Genomic DNA, 13,440 nt, shown 5'->3' with positions numbered 1-13,440 from the left:
AACAGGCAAAAGGACCTAAGTACACTGCTGAGGGGAGCAGTGGACGAGGCAGGAGAGGTCTGCCCTGCCATGTGGGAATCTCCCTGGCTGGCCAGGAATCGAACCGGTGCTGCAGAGGCTGCGGACAGCTCTACAGCTCTGTGTTTAACTTGCTGCGCCACCAGGGAGGCCCATAAATAAATAAATCTTTGAAAAAAAAAATGTAACTATTCCCCTTGCTTACTTTCAGTCATTTGTTTATTTACATTTAAGGCTGAATTTACCTACCATCTCTCACAGCTTGGAATAATTACCACAATTCATTTCACTCCAGTCAGTCTAGAGATCCCTGAATCTGTAGATGGAGGAACAGTTTTTTTTAGGTCTTGTAACTTTAAGGAGGTATACTATTCAGATGCTGATTCCTCATTAAGTGAAAACAACATTACATCTACTTTGAAGACTTACTGTAGAACTAACTGAAGTCAAATCTTTTAAAAATATTTTATAAACCTTAAATGTTAAAAGGAGTTTGGTAGGAAATTAGATTCTTAAATCAGTAAGTAAAGATAAAAACTGAGTGCAATAAAAATCACTTAGAAGTTTCTTAAATTGCCTACGAGTGAAGGAAGATGCTCACACTTGAGGCACATGAGAACAAAGACCCTTTGAAGGATAGTTGAGACAAAAATGCTCTTAGTAAAATTGCCAGTGGAATCACTGCACTATAACTTATTTTACCTTCTTTTCTCCTTCTGCCAAATGCATTACTGAGTCTAATGGTGCAACCTGTGTTAATCTTCTACAGTTTTATGCTGGCAAGTCAAGAAACCCAAGGGCCTCTCTTATTGGTCTAATGATATAATTCATGTGCATCAGGGTTCCATTCAATGTTTCATTTAACAAATATTTTCAGAGTTTACTATGCTTAGTACATTAGGGCTGTTGTGCTGGATGTCAGAAAAAAACACCAGGAGGCACAGTCTGACCACAAAGAGCTGGTAAGCAGTGAAGCAATTCCTTAAATCAATTGTGATTTAAGGAATCCGGGTTTCATTGATTGGTTCCTGGGAAATGCAGTGTATCTTTAGAAAAAATTATGGAAAGTTACATATTTTGTGTGAATACCGTGCACAATTTTGTGCGAATACCAAGCTACATCTGATATGGTTGTTACTTTGTTCCCCTGGTGCTGTTTATTTTGCTACTAATTGAATGCAGGTGAACTTTTTTTTTAACTCAGGCTAACCCTTAGTAGTCTTTAAAAATAAATTTTATTTATTTTTGCGTAGAACTAGAGTGCAAGCCGGAGGTGCAGGGAGTGATTCACCAGAGACAGAGTGGGGAGCAGAACAGGCAGATCTACTAAGTACACAGCTGAGGGGAGCAGTGGGCCAGACAGGAGAGGTCTGCTGCCCATAAGTGGCTGCCTGGCCTGAGATGGTGCTAAGACTTAACCTCCAGGCCACCAGGGAGGCCCTAACCCTTAGTATTTTTTAACTGAAAAACAGAAACATATGGCAAAATTCAAACTGTACAAAAAAAGTAGACAACGAGAAGCAAGTCTTTTATTCCTGATAACCCTTTTCCCACCTCCCACTCCATTCTCACTCACACCCAGCTTATTCAGAGGTTCTCTTTGTATCAATATTAAAAAAAACAGTATTTGTTACGGTGATCCCTACCATCCAAAAGTTAAACACAGAACTACAGAATCTCTAAAGTCCGTCCAGCGCTAAAATTAAGTCGTAGTCTTTGCAGCACATGCCGTACTGAGGGTACAAGCGATCGTCTCGCTTTCTGCTTTATGGGTGGTTAATAAAGGGACTGATAAATGTAAACTGAGTCAAAAATATAACCTAGACCTAGAGCTCTGAAGGTCAGAGGACAAGACGTAGGCACTTCCATGGTAAGTGGTTTCTTGACTAAAGGTCGTCTCCAGCATGTAAAGTCCACGAGGGGAGGAATCTCACTACCAGGTTTCACCTGGCGCACAGGACAAACTCCTGGCCAGACGCGTGGCCTCTCCCCGGAGCCGTGTGACTCGCGCCCCGGCCTCCCCACACCCCGGGCGTCGCAGCGTCGGGCCCGCCCCAACCAGCGGCCTCACCGGTTCCCAGGGAAGTCGGATTAGGTTGGGCCAGGTGAGGGGCGTGTCCCACGAAACACATCGCCTCACAGCTGCGTCTCGTGCAGCTCATCCCGCTTGCCTCCGAGTTTCGAGTGCTTGCCCCGCCTTCCCACCCCTGACACGACGCTCCAGATTGCAAATGGGAGGCGCGGAGGAGCCAGAGTGGGGCAAATGAGCATGCGTGTTGGCGCCGCGCCGCAGTCGCTCGTAAAGATAAGGGCGGAGCTTCAGGAAGCGGAGCGAGGGCGAGGCGACAAGTCCCCAGTGCGCGTGCGCGCCCGGCGGCCCTGCCCGGCTCCACACGCTCGGCGCGGCGTGGTGACGCCAGTGCGGCCCGAGGAAGGGGCGGGGCCGGGGCGGGCCTCCGCGCTCCTCCGCCCCCTCTCGGCCCCGACTCTCCCTCCCCCCCTCCGTCCCCCCACACTGGGCCCCGTCAGCTTGGGGGTGCCTTCGTAGCTTAGCGTTGCGTCGGCTCGGCCCGGCCCGGCCCGCGGGCAGATGCCCCGAGCTGCCACCACCGCCGCCGCCGACTCGGCCGGTGGCGGTGTGGGAGGCTGACGTCTGGCTCGGGCCGCCGAGTGTGACCGACGGGGTCGGGGGGCGCCGGGCGTCGGCGCCTTCGCGCGGACCATGTATTTCCTGAGCGGCTGGCCCAAGAGGCTGCTCTGCCCGCTGGGCAACCCGGCTGAGGCGCCTCTTCACATTCAGTCCGACCCCCACAGGACTTTCTTCGCCGTGCTGGCCCCGGCCCGCCTCAGCATCTGGTACAGCCGAGTAAGTAGAGCCTCCCGCCGCTCCCTTCCCGGGGTCCTGGCACCGTCCCGCTCCCAACTTCCACCCGGAGTCACGGACCCCTCCCTTTCCCACCCTCTCCTCTGGCCGCATCTTCGTTCCACCTACTCGGCCCCTCGTAGCTCCCGAACACGGGCGGGACTTCGGGGTGCTGCTGAAAACCCCTGAGCCTCCCGGCGTTGGACCGACGGCCGTGCTCGGTGCAGACCCCGCGCGCTCCCTCAGCCGAGCCCAGACTTGCCCTCCTCTCCCTTCCCCCACCCCCCGAGGAGCAAAATCTGTTTAAACTTTCCACTTTTAGAATCTGGCCTCTGTTGGGTTCCAAACCCCCCTGGCTTGAAAGGCTCTTGTTTTGGGAGTTAAGCAAAGCCTGTTGGGCTTTACCCAGTGCCAGACTTTACAGGCCTGTGATAACTTACCGCGAGAAGCTACAGCAGAGTTTTTTTGTTTTTGTTTGTTTGTTTTTAATTAAAGGTTGTCCACCTCACCCCAACACCTCCATCCCACTTTGTTGTTAGTTCTTTTTACTGCTGGTCTTAAACGCTTCGGTGGAGAATTGTAGGGGTTTAGGAGGAGCGGAAGTGGAACTCCAATCTGTCTGCGTTCCTCGCTGGTTTACACACCTGGAAATAATATTTGGGAAGATGAGGAAACAAAGTTCTGGCTCTGCTTTCTGTGAATTCTGGTTATCTTTTTTTTTTCTTCTCGTATCTAATTACTGAGTAGATAAGAAAAATAGCTTGAAAAATAAGTGATGCTTGGGATACTTCTATTCTCCGCAAACCGTGATGATTTTGTCTGTAAAAGCAGCCGAATAGAGCATAAGAACGTGCTTGTTCTTTCTTTTCCTTTTTTTAAAAAGGCAGTACTAATCGATATCAGTGAAGTTTTTTCAAAGATAATTTGACAATGTGGGCATAGGTTGTGACCTTGGCCTTATTAGAACTACATGAAATACTGGCTTTGGTTAAAATCCCCAAATATTTGTGCTAACCCTCATCATTTGAGTGGTAAAAGTGATGATGGGATTGAGATGGTTTTAGTATCACCTTAATTTGACTGTCATTGACAGCAAGTCAAACAATTTGCGATTAAATTTTGGTTTATTTAATGTTTAAATATGTGTCAACAAATTAGGCTGTTAGAAAACCAGCTATGTGACTGTTCTGTCTGGTACTTGATTGCATTTTTCAGTAGTGTGTTTATGATTATACAACATTTGGTTCTTAAATGAGATAATTCATTTCCGTTGTGTATGCCAATTAAATATTTTTAATTTGTGTCTATAACTTTTAAAGGACATGGAGAAAAAAATTACACCTTGAATTTTAAATTGCCTTCCGAATTTAGTACATAATTTCACTCTAATGTAACAGATTGTAAAGCTTTTCTTAAGGGGAAGACTTCATTTTAGACACAACTAAACTTCATCTGAGGGGGTTTGTAGACCACTTTAATCCTCTATAAAAGAAACGAAAGTGTGCCTCAACTAACGCAGGTATATTGTGAATATTAAGAATATCTGTATTTTTCTTTTGGAGTTAGTTACTATATAGATCTAAGAATGACCTGGAATTCAGAAAAGTCATAGTCCTTCAAACACCCACCCCCTATACAAATACAATAGCTCCTCACTTCAGAGGTCATGGGCTGCTACCATTAAGATCTAGCATGTGAAAAGTTAGAGCATATATGGGTGCAGAAGTATGAGGTGAAATGAAATGCAGGATTACCTAGGGGAAGCTGCATGGTACTGTATGTTTGTGAATGGTTAGCCTTGATCTTTTTCACTTTAAGACTCAAGTATTGGCTGAATTTAAGGTTCATGATTGTATAACTGGGTCAATGAGGAACAGGTGCCAGACTTCAGTCTCTAATCTCTTCATTCTGGAATATAACTTTACTCACAAAGTTTTTTATTTTGACTTTAAACATTTTTGAGCTTCTTGGAAAAAAATGTAAGTTAAAATAAATTTAGGTTCACAACTTTTTTTTTTTTAAGATTTATTTATGCATACAAGAGCTGGGTTACAGACCAGAGGTGGGGGGTGGGGGGTGAGAAGATTCACCAGAGATAGAGTGGGGAACAGAACAGGCAGATGTACTGAAATATACTGCTGAGGGGAGCAGTGGGCGAGACAGGAGAGGTCTGCTGCACCATGTGGGTTGCTCCCTGGCCAGGCAGGGATTGAACTCGTGCTGCAGAGGCTGCGGATAGCTTCATAGTGCTGTGCTTAATCCCTTGCGCCACCAGGGAGGCCCCACAGACTTCTTTTAAACCAGAAACACTATAGCTGGAAGCTGTCAATTGTCCCTGCATAACAGAGTGAATTGTTTCAAAATAGTTGCAGTGAACATGCATGCTTTAATTTTAGAAAGCTGTATATGTATTTTTTAAAAAAGATGCATTTTTAAAAAGAGAAAACTAGCCTTGTATAAGGGAAGTGCATTTAATAGTCTGATTTTTTAATGTCCAAAAGAATTGCTGTGTAAAATGTTGATTAGTCATGAGGCTGATGATTTATTTGAGTGTTGTGTGAGATGAATTGTGTTTTGTACTATAAAAGGGGGCCGAAATTTTCATCTTTAATATACCAAACTGAATAGGGAAGTATGCATATGTAAACAATAAAATAATAGCTCAAAACACTAATTTCAAATTAGTCTTAACAGTTTTCAGGTTATAGATTACTTTTCATACATAAATTACTGTCAGATATTTTCTAACACTTCCTGTGAAAGTTACCACCAGTAGACAGTATTTGAAAGGGATGAAGAGGTATGTTACATATAAGAAAACTTACTATTCAAAGACACTAGTGTGCTAATATGATAGAGGAAAATTTTGTTTGTAAAGGTTGTTACCATAAAGCTGAATTAGGCCAGTAATTCTGGGCTTAAGAAATAAGTTGTGTCTTTGAGTGACCCTTGGAAGAAATTTTTGTTCTTATTGGTATACTAATAATGGTAAATTAAACAATGAAATAGATATCCAAAGCAGCAAATTGTGTCATCAAAACTATGGTTAACTGGATCTCATAAAAGCCATTTAATTTGTACCTACATTTCCTACCTCATTTCTCTTCCTTACAAATTCATTACGTGGAAGTATTTCAGGGTTTGCTTGGTTAAAGAGTGAAGTTCAAACTCCTTAGTTTGGTATCAGAGACACTCCCTTCTTGGAATGCTCTTTTATCCCATCTCTGCCTATTAGAATATTATCCATCCTTTAGCTTCTGTTGAAATCTTGCTTTATCTCTGACTCATTCTTTGTTTACCATGACCAAAAGTCTTCATTTTTTTGATGAACTACTGTTTTTTAAGTTTTGCACATATGCTTTCCAGCTAGATTATAAGTTTCTGGAGGGCAGAAAGCATCTTGTTTTTTATTATTCAAAATGCTTTCCACAAAGCAGGTGCTTAATGAATATTTTTAAAACAAGTGAATTTAGGATACCTGTCCTATGCACAGCATAGAATTTTTTAAAAGGCTTAATAATTGGTAAATTTGTAAATGTCAATATGTGAATTTTGAAAACCTGATGGAACTAAATTATAACTTAAATTCAGAAAATCTACAATTAGTGAGGGTTATGTAAGTGGAGGCAAATTAAGCACTTTGTTATATATAGTCCATGTTATATTAGAAAAGTAGTATGTTTTCACAATAGCAAATATATGGAAACAACCTAAGAGTACATCAATGGATGAATGGATAAAAATATGTATTTAATGCAATGAAATGTTACTCATTCTTGAGAAAGAGGGATATCTTATTGTTTGCAATAACGTGGATGGACCTTGAAGGCAATGCTAAGTGAAATAAATCAGATGAAGATAAATGCTGTATGACATTTTTTTATATGTGGAATCTTTAAAAACTGAATGCATAGGAACAGAGACTAGAATAATTGTTAGTGGAATCTGGGGGTTGGGGGGTAGGGAGACTGGGGGTCCAAGAACACAAACTTCCAGCAGTAAAATAAATTGAGGATCCTAATGCATGCATAGTGATTATAGTTAATAATATTATATATATATATATTTGAAAGTTGCTAGGAGAGTGCATCTTAGGTATTTTCAAGGAAAGAAATGGTAATTATGTGATGCAGGTGTTAGCTTATACTGTGGTGGTAATCTTTTTGTAGGATACAGGTATCAAATCAGTATCTTAAACTTAAGCAGGGCTATATGTCAATTATAGCTCAGTAGAAATAGGAGGAAAAGTAGTACATGATAAAGGGTCCTACTTTAATTATTAAATAATCTGTATTTACCAAAACTTAAACGGATGTGTTATGTCATCTTTATTTAGCATAGTGTTTTTGTATTACTCCTTTTTTAACTGATAAGTATTATTCCACTGTATTGATATACCACATTTTAAAAAATCCATTCTCCTGTTAATGGGTATTGTTTCTAACTTTGGGCCATTATGAATAATAGTGCTACAAATATTTGTGTTCATGTGTTTGTGGATGTGTTATCATTTCTTGTGGGGAGATACTAGGAATGAAATTGCTAGGACATGGTAAGTTTAAGTTTCACTTTTTGGGAAGCTGCCAGACTGATTGGAAGTAGGTGTAACATTTTACATCCCTACCAGCAGTGTACGAAGATTTCTAGTATCTGCACATTCTTGTCACCACTTATCATTGTCAGTCTTTATTATAACCATTTTAGTGGGTTTATAGTGGTATCTCACTGTCACTTTAATTTTTTGTTCTGATAGCTAATAATTAGCATCTTTTTATGTGCTTGTACACAGTATTTTGTAAAATGTTACTGACCTCTTAAATAGGAAGGTGGTTTTGCCTGCTGATTACAGACAATGACACAACAACCAGGCTCTGTAAAGCAGAGCAAGATGTTTTATTCTCTACCCTGATGATGTAGAAAAGGGGGAACTTGTTCCAAAGCATCTTTCTCCCCAGGCTTGGGGTGAGGTGAATGTATAAGGCTTTGGGGGCAGGAAGTGTTCCCACAGTCCCCATGTTCTGGTTGGGGAGTAATGCTTTTCTATTACATTCCTGTACTCTGGTCATGTGGCTCATTATATTGTTAATTCTCCACCCTTGGACATAATTTTTAGTGTTAAATTGAAACAAAGTTCACCTTTAGGTTATTCTGGTCTCTCTCCAAGAGAGCTAATTTGGCACAATTATCTGCGATTTCTGTTTTTTCAGCTGTTTCAGGTCTCAGCATTCCTTCCCCTTCTTACAAGAGAACACAGCTGGGTACAGATAACACCTAAGCCTATAATACCTATTCATACCGTTACCACTTTTTTTTAAATTGGAGATTTGTCTCACTGAGTTGTAAGTTCTTTATTTATACAAATTGTTTATCAAATATGTATTGTGTACATTTTATCACAGTCAGAATTATCTTTTCTGTTTCTTAATGATGTTTTGGAGAGCAAAGGTTTAAATTTGATGGTAGCTTACCAGTTTTCTTTTATGAATCATCCTTGTGTGTGTCTTATCGAAAAAACCTGTGCTAATCCATGGTCACAAGCTCGTTCTGTTTTCTTTTTTTTTTAAGTTATTTTTTATACAAGAACTGGGGTACAGGCCAGAGGCATGGGAGGGTGAGAGGATTCACCAGAAACAGAGTGAGGAGCAGTCGCTCTGTGTTTTCTTTTGTAAGTTTTATAGGTTGCGCCCTTTGCATAAGGTAAGGAATACCTAAGTTCATTTTTCCCCCAACCTATACAGCTGTTTTAGCAACATTTGTTGGGAAATTTTTTCACGTAATTGCATTGTCATTTTTGTCAGAATCAATTGACTAGAAATGTGAGGGGTTTGTTTCTGTATATTCTGTTCTATTGCTAGTATATATAATCATGCAAGCATCATATTGTAGCTTGATACTAAGTTTAGAAATTGGATGGTGAAAATTCCAACAAAAAACAAGAAGTTTCTGTTTTCAAAATTAATTTGTCTGTTCTATAGTTCCTTTGCATCTAAGTGTAGATTTTAGGATCATCTTGTCACTTTCTGCAAAAATAAAAACCTGCTGGGATTATCAAGGGATTGCATTAAATCTGTCAGTAGGGAAAAATTGCCATCTGAACAATAAGGAATTTTCCAATCCATAAATATTTATTTAGATTTAAAATTTTTTTTAGCATTCTGTAGATTTCAGTGTATTGATAGTTCAATTTTTGTTAAGTTTATTACTAAGTATTTCATATTAATGATGCTAGTGTTTGAATATTAACTTCATTGTCAGATTGTTATTGACATATAGATATAAAATTAGTTTTTATATATTGCTATCCTGCATTCTTTCCAAAATTTTCTTTTCTAATAGTTTTTCTGCTGTTAGGAAGGTGAGTTTAACAAAATTGCAGGACATAAACTCAACAAAATCAGTGGCATTTTATACAGTAACAGTGAACACACAAAAATAAAATTAAGAAAACAATCCAACTTGTAATAATATCAAAAAAGAGTAAAATATTTAGGGCTAAACTTAATGTTGGTGAAAGATTTGTATGCTGGAACTACAAAATGTTGCTGAAAGAAATTATAGACAATGCAGATAAATGAAAGATATTTTCTGTTCATAATTAGAATGCCTAATATTATTAGAATGTTGCTACTATCCAAAGTATCAATGGAGTCAATGCAATCCCACTGACATTTTTTTAGAGCCATTTTAAAGTTATATGGGATATGAGGAAACTCCCTCATCAGTCTCACTAAAGTTTTTAGTAATATTTACTGTAGGTGTTTTATTGAACTTAGTTTACTAATTTTCTGTTTTCTGTTTTACTGATTTCTGCTTTTTCCCCTATTCCTTCTGCTTGCTTTGGGTTTAGCTTGCTTTCGCTAGTTTTAAAAGCTTAGGTTAAAATTTGAGACAATCCCTTTTTTTTAAATAAATATTATAAGCCATAAAGTTTATTTCCACATGTGCTTTTGGTTGTTGCCTGTAAATCTTTTGCTTTTTAAAGAGAGGTTCTAGAGTTACAATAAAATACAGAGTAAGAATCTGATGTGTCTAGTATACACAGCAAATATTTAGATATTGCTAGTTTTTTTAAAAAAAATCTAGTTGGTAATCTCTGCCTTTTGATTGGAATATTTAGTCCATTTATATATAAAGTGATTGGTGTGAGTAGATTTATATTTGCTATTTTTTAAAAATTCTAATTTTGTTTACCTGTAACTCCTTTAATGGCTTTGATTTCTTAATTATACTTGTTTGAATTATTTTACGAATAGTTGCCATGGCAATTGTAATATTCATCTTTTAAAAAAAAATTATTCATATGTATAAGAGCCAGGGTACAGGCCAGATGTGTGGGAGGGTGAGAGGATTCATCAGAGACAGAGTGGGGAACAGAACAGGCAGACTGACTGAAATACACTGCTGAGGGGAGCCGTGGGCGAGACAGGAGAGGTCCACTGCACCATATGGGTTGCTCTCTGGCCGGCGGGGGATCGAACTCGTGCTGCAGAGGATTGCTTCATAGTGCTGAGCTCAACCACCTGCGCCACCAGGGGAGGCCGTGTAATATTCATCTTAATATACTGCAGGTTAATTAAATATTTAATACTGAAAGAATAGCAGTTTTTTTCAGTCCCCTTTTGCTCCCATGTTTTTAATGTGATAAAATAGGCGTAACAAAATATTTCTTTTTTAAAAGTACAGTTCTGTCAAATTAAGTTCTTCAACATTACTGTGCAACCATCACCCCCATGCAGATTTCTCATTTACCTCCTCTCCCAACACTTGCATAGCTTCTCTTATTATCAGCATCAATCATCAGAATGGTATTTTAAATTTTTCTTACAAGAGGTGAACCTTAATAATGACACATTATGATCATCCAGAGTCCACAGTTTACCCGAATTCACTGTTGGTATTGTGCATTTACTGGGTTTGGACAAATGTGTAATGACATATACCCGTCTTTGTAATACCATACAAAGTATTTTCCCTGCCCTAAAAGTCCTCTTTGCTGTGCCTATTCATCCCTTTTGCTATGGTCACCCTTAACTTTTTTTAAAAATTTATTTATTTATGCATACAAGAACTGGGGTATAGGCCAGAGTTGTGGGGGGTGAGAACATTCATCAGAGACAGAGTGGGGAACTGAACAGGCAGGTTGACTGAAACACACTGCTGAGGGGAGCAGTGGACAAATCAGGAGAGGTCTGCTGCGCCATGTCGGTCAGCTCCCTGGCTGCCATAGAACTTGTGCTGTAGTGGCTGCGGGTAGCTTCATAGTGCTGTGTCTTAACCCCTTGCTCCACCAGAGAGGGCCCTCCCCCAACTTTGACATGTTCCAATTTTGTTTTAATTCCTTTATATTTTAAAAATTTAATTGTTTTTTAAATATCATGAGTTATTTGGCAGTGTATGGTTTGACATCCAAATATTTGAGAATTTCCCAAATTTTTTTTTTATTGGTCTCAAACTTAATTGCATTATATTTGGGGAATATATTTTGAGTGAGTTTATTCTTTTAAGGTTATTAAGACTTGTTTTATGGGCTGGCATAGGTTTATGTTAGAGAATGTTCCATGTTTTCTTGTAAAGAATATATATTCTGCTATTGTTAGGGTGTTCTCTAAATGTTAGGTTAAATTGGTTGACATAATTGTTCAGGTTATCAGTGTTCTTGCTAATATTCTGTCAGGTTCTGACAATTATTGAAGAGTGGAGATTGAAAACCAATTCTGTTCATTGTCAGTTTCTTCTTGAATTTCCTTGGATAAACTAAATCCTAAGTATTTTATTTTTTAATGCTACTATAGATAGAATTGTTTTCTTAATTTGATTTTTGGATGTTCACTATTACATAGAAATGCAGCTGATTTTTTTTTGCATGTTGATCTTTTATCTGCTACTATGCTAATAAATTTTAACACTTCCAACAGATTTTGTGGAACCTATAGTTTTCTACATATAAAAAAACAAGTTATTAGAAAACAGAAATAAGCTAGTTTTTTTACCAATTTGAGTGCCTTTTATTGTTGGCACCATTTTGATGATTGATGTTGATAATAAGAGAAGCTATGCAAGTGTTGGGAGAGGAGGTAAATGAGAAATCTGCATGGGGGTGATGGTTGCACTGATGGTTGCACATCAGAGTAAGGGTGACCTCATAGGCTAAGTTAATAAGTGTTTGTTCTCCACTTTATTTGAAGAGCCTGAGATGGATTAGTGATAATTTTCTCTCAAATGTCTGGTAGAATTTTTTAGTGAAACCATATGTCCCTGAGCTTTGTTGGGAGGTATTAGATTACTGATCAGTCTTACTAGGTATAACTTCATTCAGATTTTCCATATCTTCATGATTCAGTCTTGGTTGTGTGTTTTAGGAATTTGTCCATTTCATCTATGTTATCCAGTTTGTCAGCATACAATTCATAGTATTCTCATACTAATCCTTTTTATTTTTTGTAAAATCAGTAATACCTCCTCTTTCATTTCTGAGTTTAGTTGATTCTTTTTTTATAGTCTAGTTATACGTTTCTCTATTTCATTTTATTTTTTTTTGGGCAACATCTGTAATTTAATGTTTTTTTTAATTATTTTTATTTTTTTATATTTTTAAATAATAAATTTTATTTTTATATTCCCCATACAATTGCAGCCCCCCCCATTCTGACCCCAATCCCTCCCCTCCCGCCCCCGCCCCCCTAAAAGTGTCTCTGGTTCATAGTTTTTTGTTGATTTTGATTTTCACTTTCTTATAGTTATTCATTTTCCTGGTCCCTTATTTAAGTTTTCTAGATTCCTGCTATGAGTGAGACCATCCGGTATTTTTCTTTTTCTTTTTGGCTTATTTCGCTGAGCATGATCCCTTCCAGCGCCATCCATGTTGCTGCAAATTGCATGTGTTTATCTTTTTTGAATGCTGAGTAATATTCCATGGTATATATGTACCACATCTTCTTGATCCAGTCATCTATTTTTGGGCATTTGGGTTGTTTCCAAAGCTTAGCGATTGTAAATAGTGCTGCTATAAACATAGGGGTGCAGGTGTTCTTTGGAATTGATGTTTCTGTGTCCTTTGGGTAAATACCTAGGAGTGGAATTGCTGGATCGTATGGAAGCTCTATGTTTAGTAGGTCCAGAAATCTCCACACAGCTCTCCACAGTGGTTGGACCAGTTTGCACTCCCACCAACAGTGCAGAAGAGTTCCTTTTTCTTCACACCCTCGCCAACATTTGTTGTTGCTAGTTTTTTTAATATGTGCCATTCTCACTGGTGTAAGATGGTATCTCATGGTAGTTTTGATTTGCATTTCCCTGATGACAAGTGATGTTGAACATTTTTTCATATTGCCTGTTGGCCATTTGCATTTCCTCTTCAGAGAAGTTTCTTTTTAGCTCTTCTGCCCATTTTTTGACTGGATTATTTTCTTTGTTGTTGTTGAGTCTCATCAGCTCTTTGCAGATTTTTGTGATCAGTCCTTTATCATTAGTGTTGGGTGCAAATATGTTCTCCCAGTCGGTGGGGTTTCTCTTTGTTTTTGTTATTGTCTCTTTTGCTGTGCAGAAGCTCTTTAATTTGA

At 38.9% G+C, this 13,440-nt stretch overlaps 1 protein-coding gene across 4 annotated transcripts in view; it reads left to right on the top strand.

Annotated features, from left to right (window-relative positions):
- Nucleotides 1-2,740: 2,740 nt before the first annotated feature.
- The window catches only part of RIC1 (RIC1 homolog, RAB6A GEF complex partner 1), a gene marked incomplete at both ends in the record, with an annotated part of 111,561 nt that continues 100,861 nt past the window's right edge, over nt 2,741-13,440 (top strand). For all 4 annotated transcript variants that reach the window (XM_084239022.1, XM_084239021.1, XM_084239020.1 and 1 more), the window contains one exon: nt 2,741-2,884. In XM_084239022.1, coding sequence (XP_084095148.1) covers nt 2,741-2,884 — 144 coding nt within the window. The remainder of the gene's footprint in view (nt 2,885-13,440) is intronic.

Source organism: Talpa europaea, assembly GCF_964194135.1.
Source record: "Talpa europaea genome assembly, chromosome: 7".
Classification (NCBI taxonomy): domain Eukaryota; kingdom Metazoa; phylum Chordata; class Mammalia; order Eulipotyphla; family Talpidae; genus Talpa; species Talpa europaea.
This window is presented reverse-complemented; position numbering and strand designations above follow the sequence as displayed.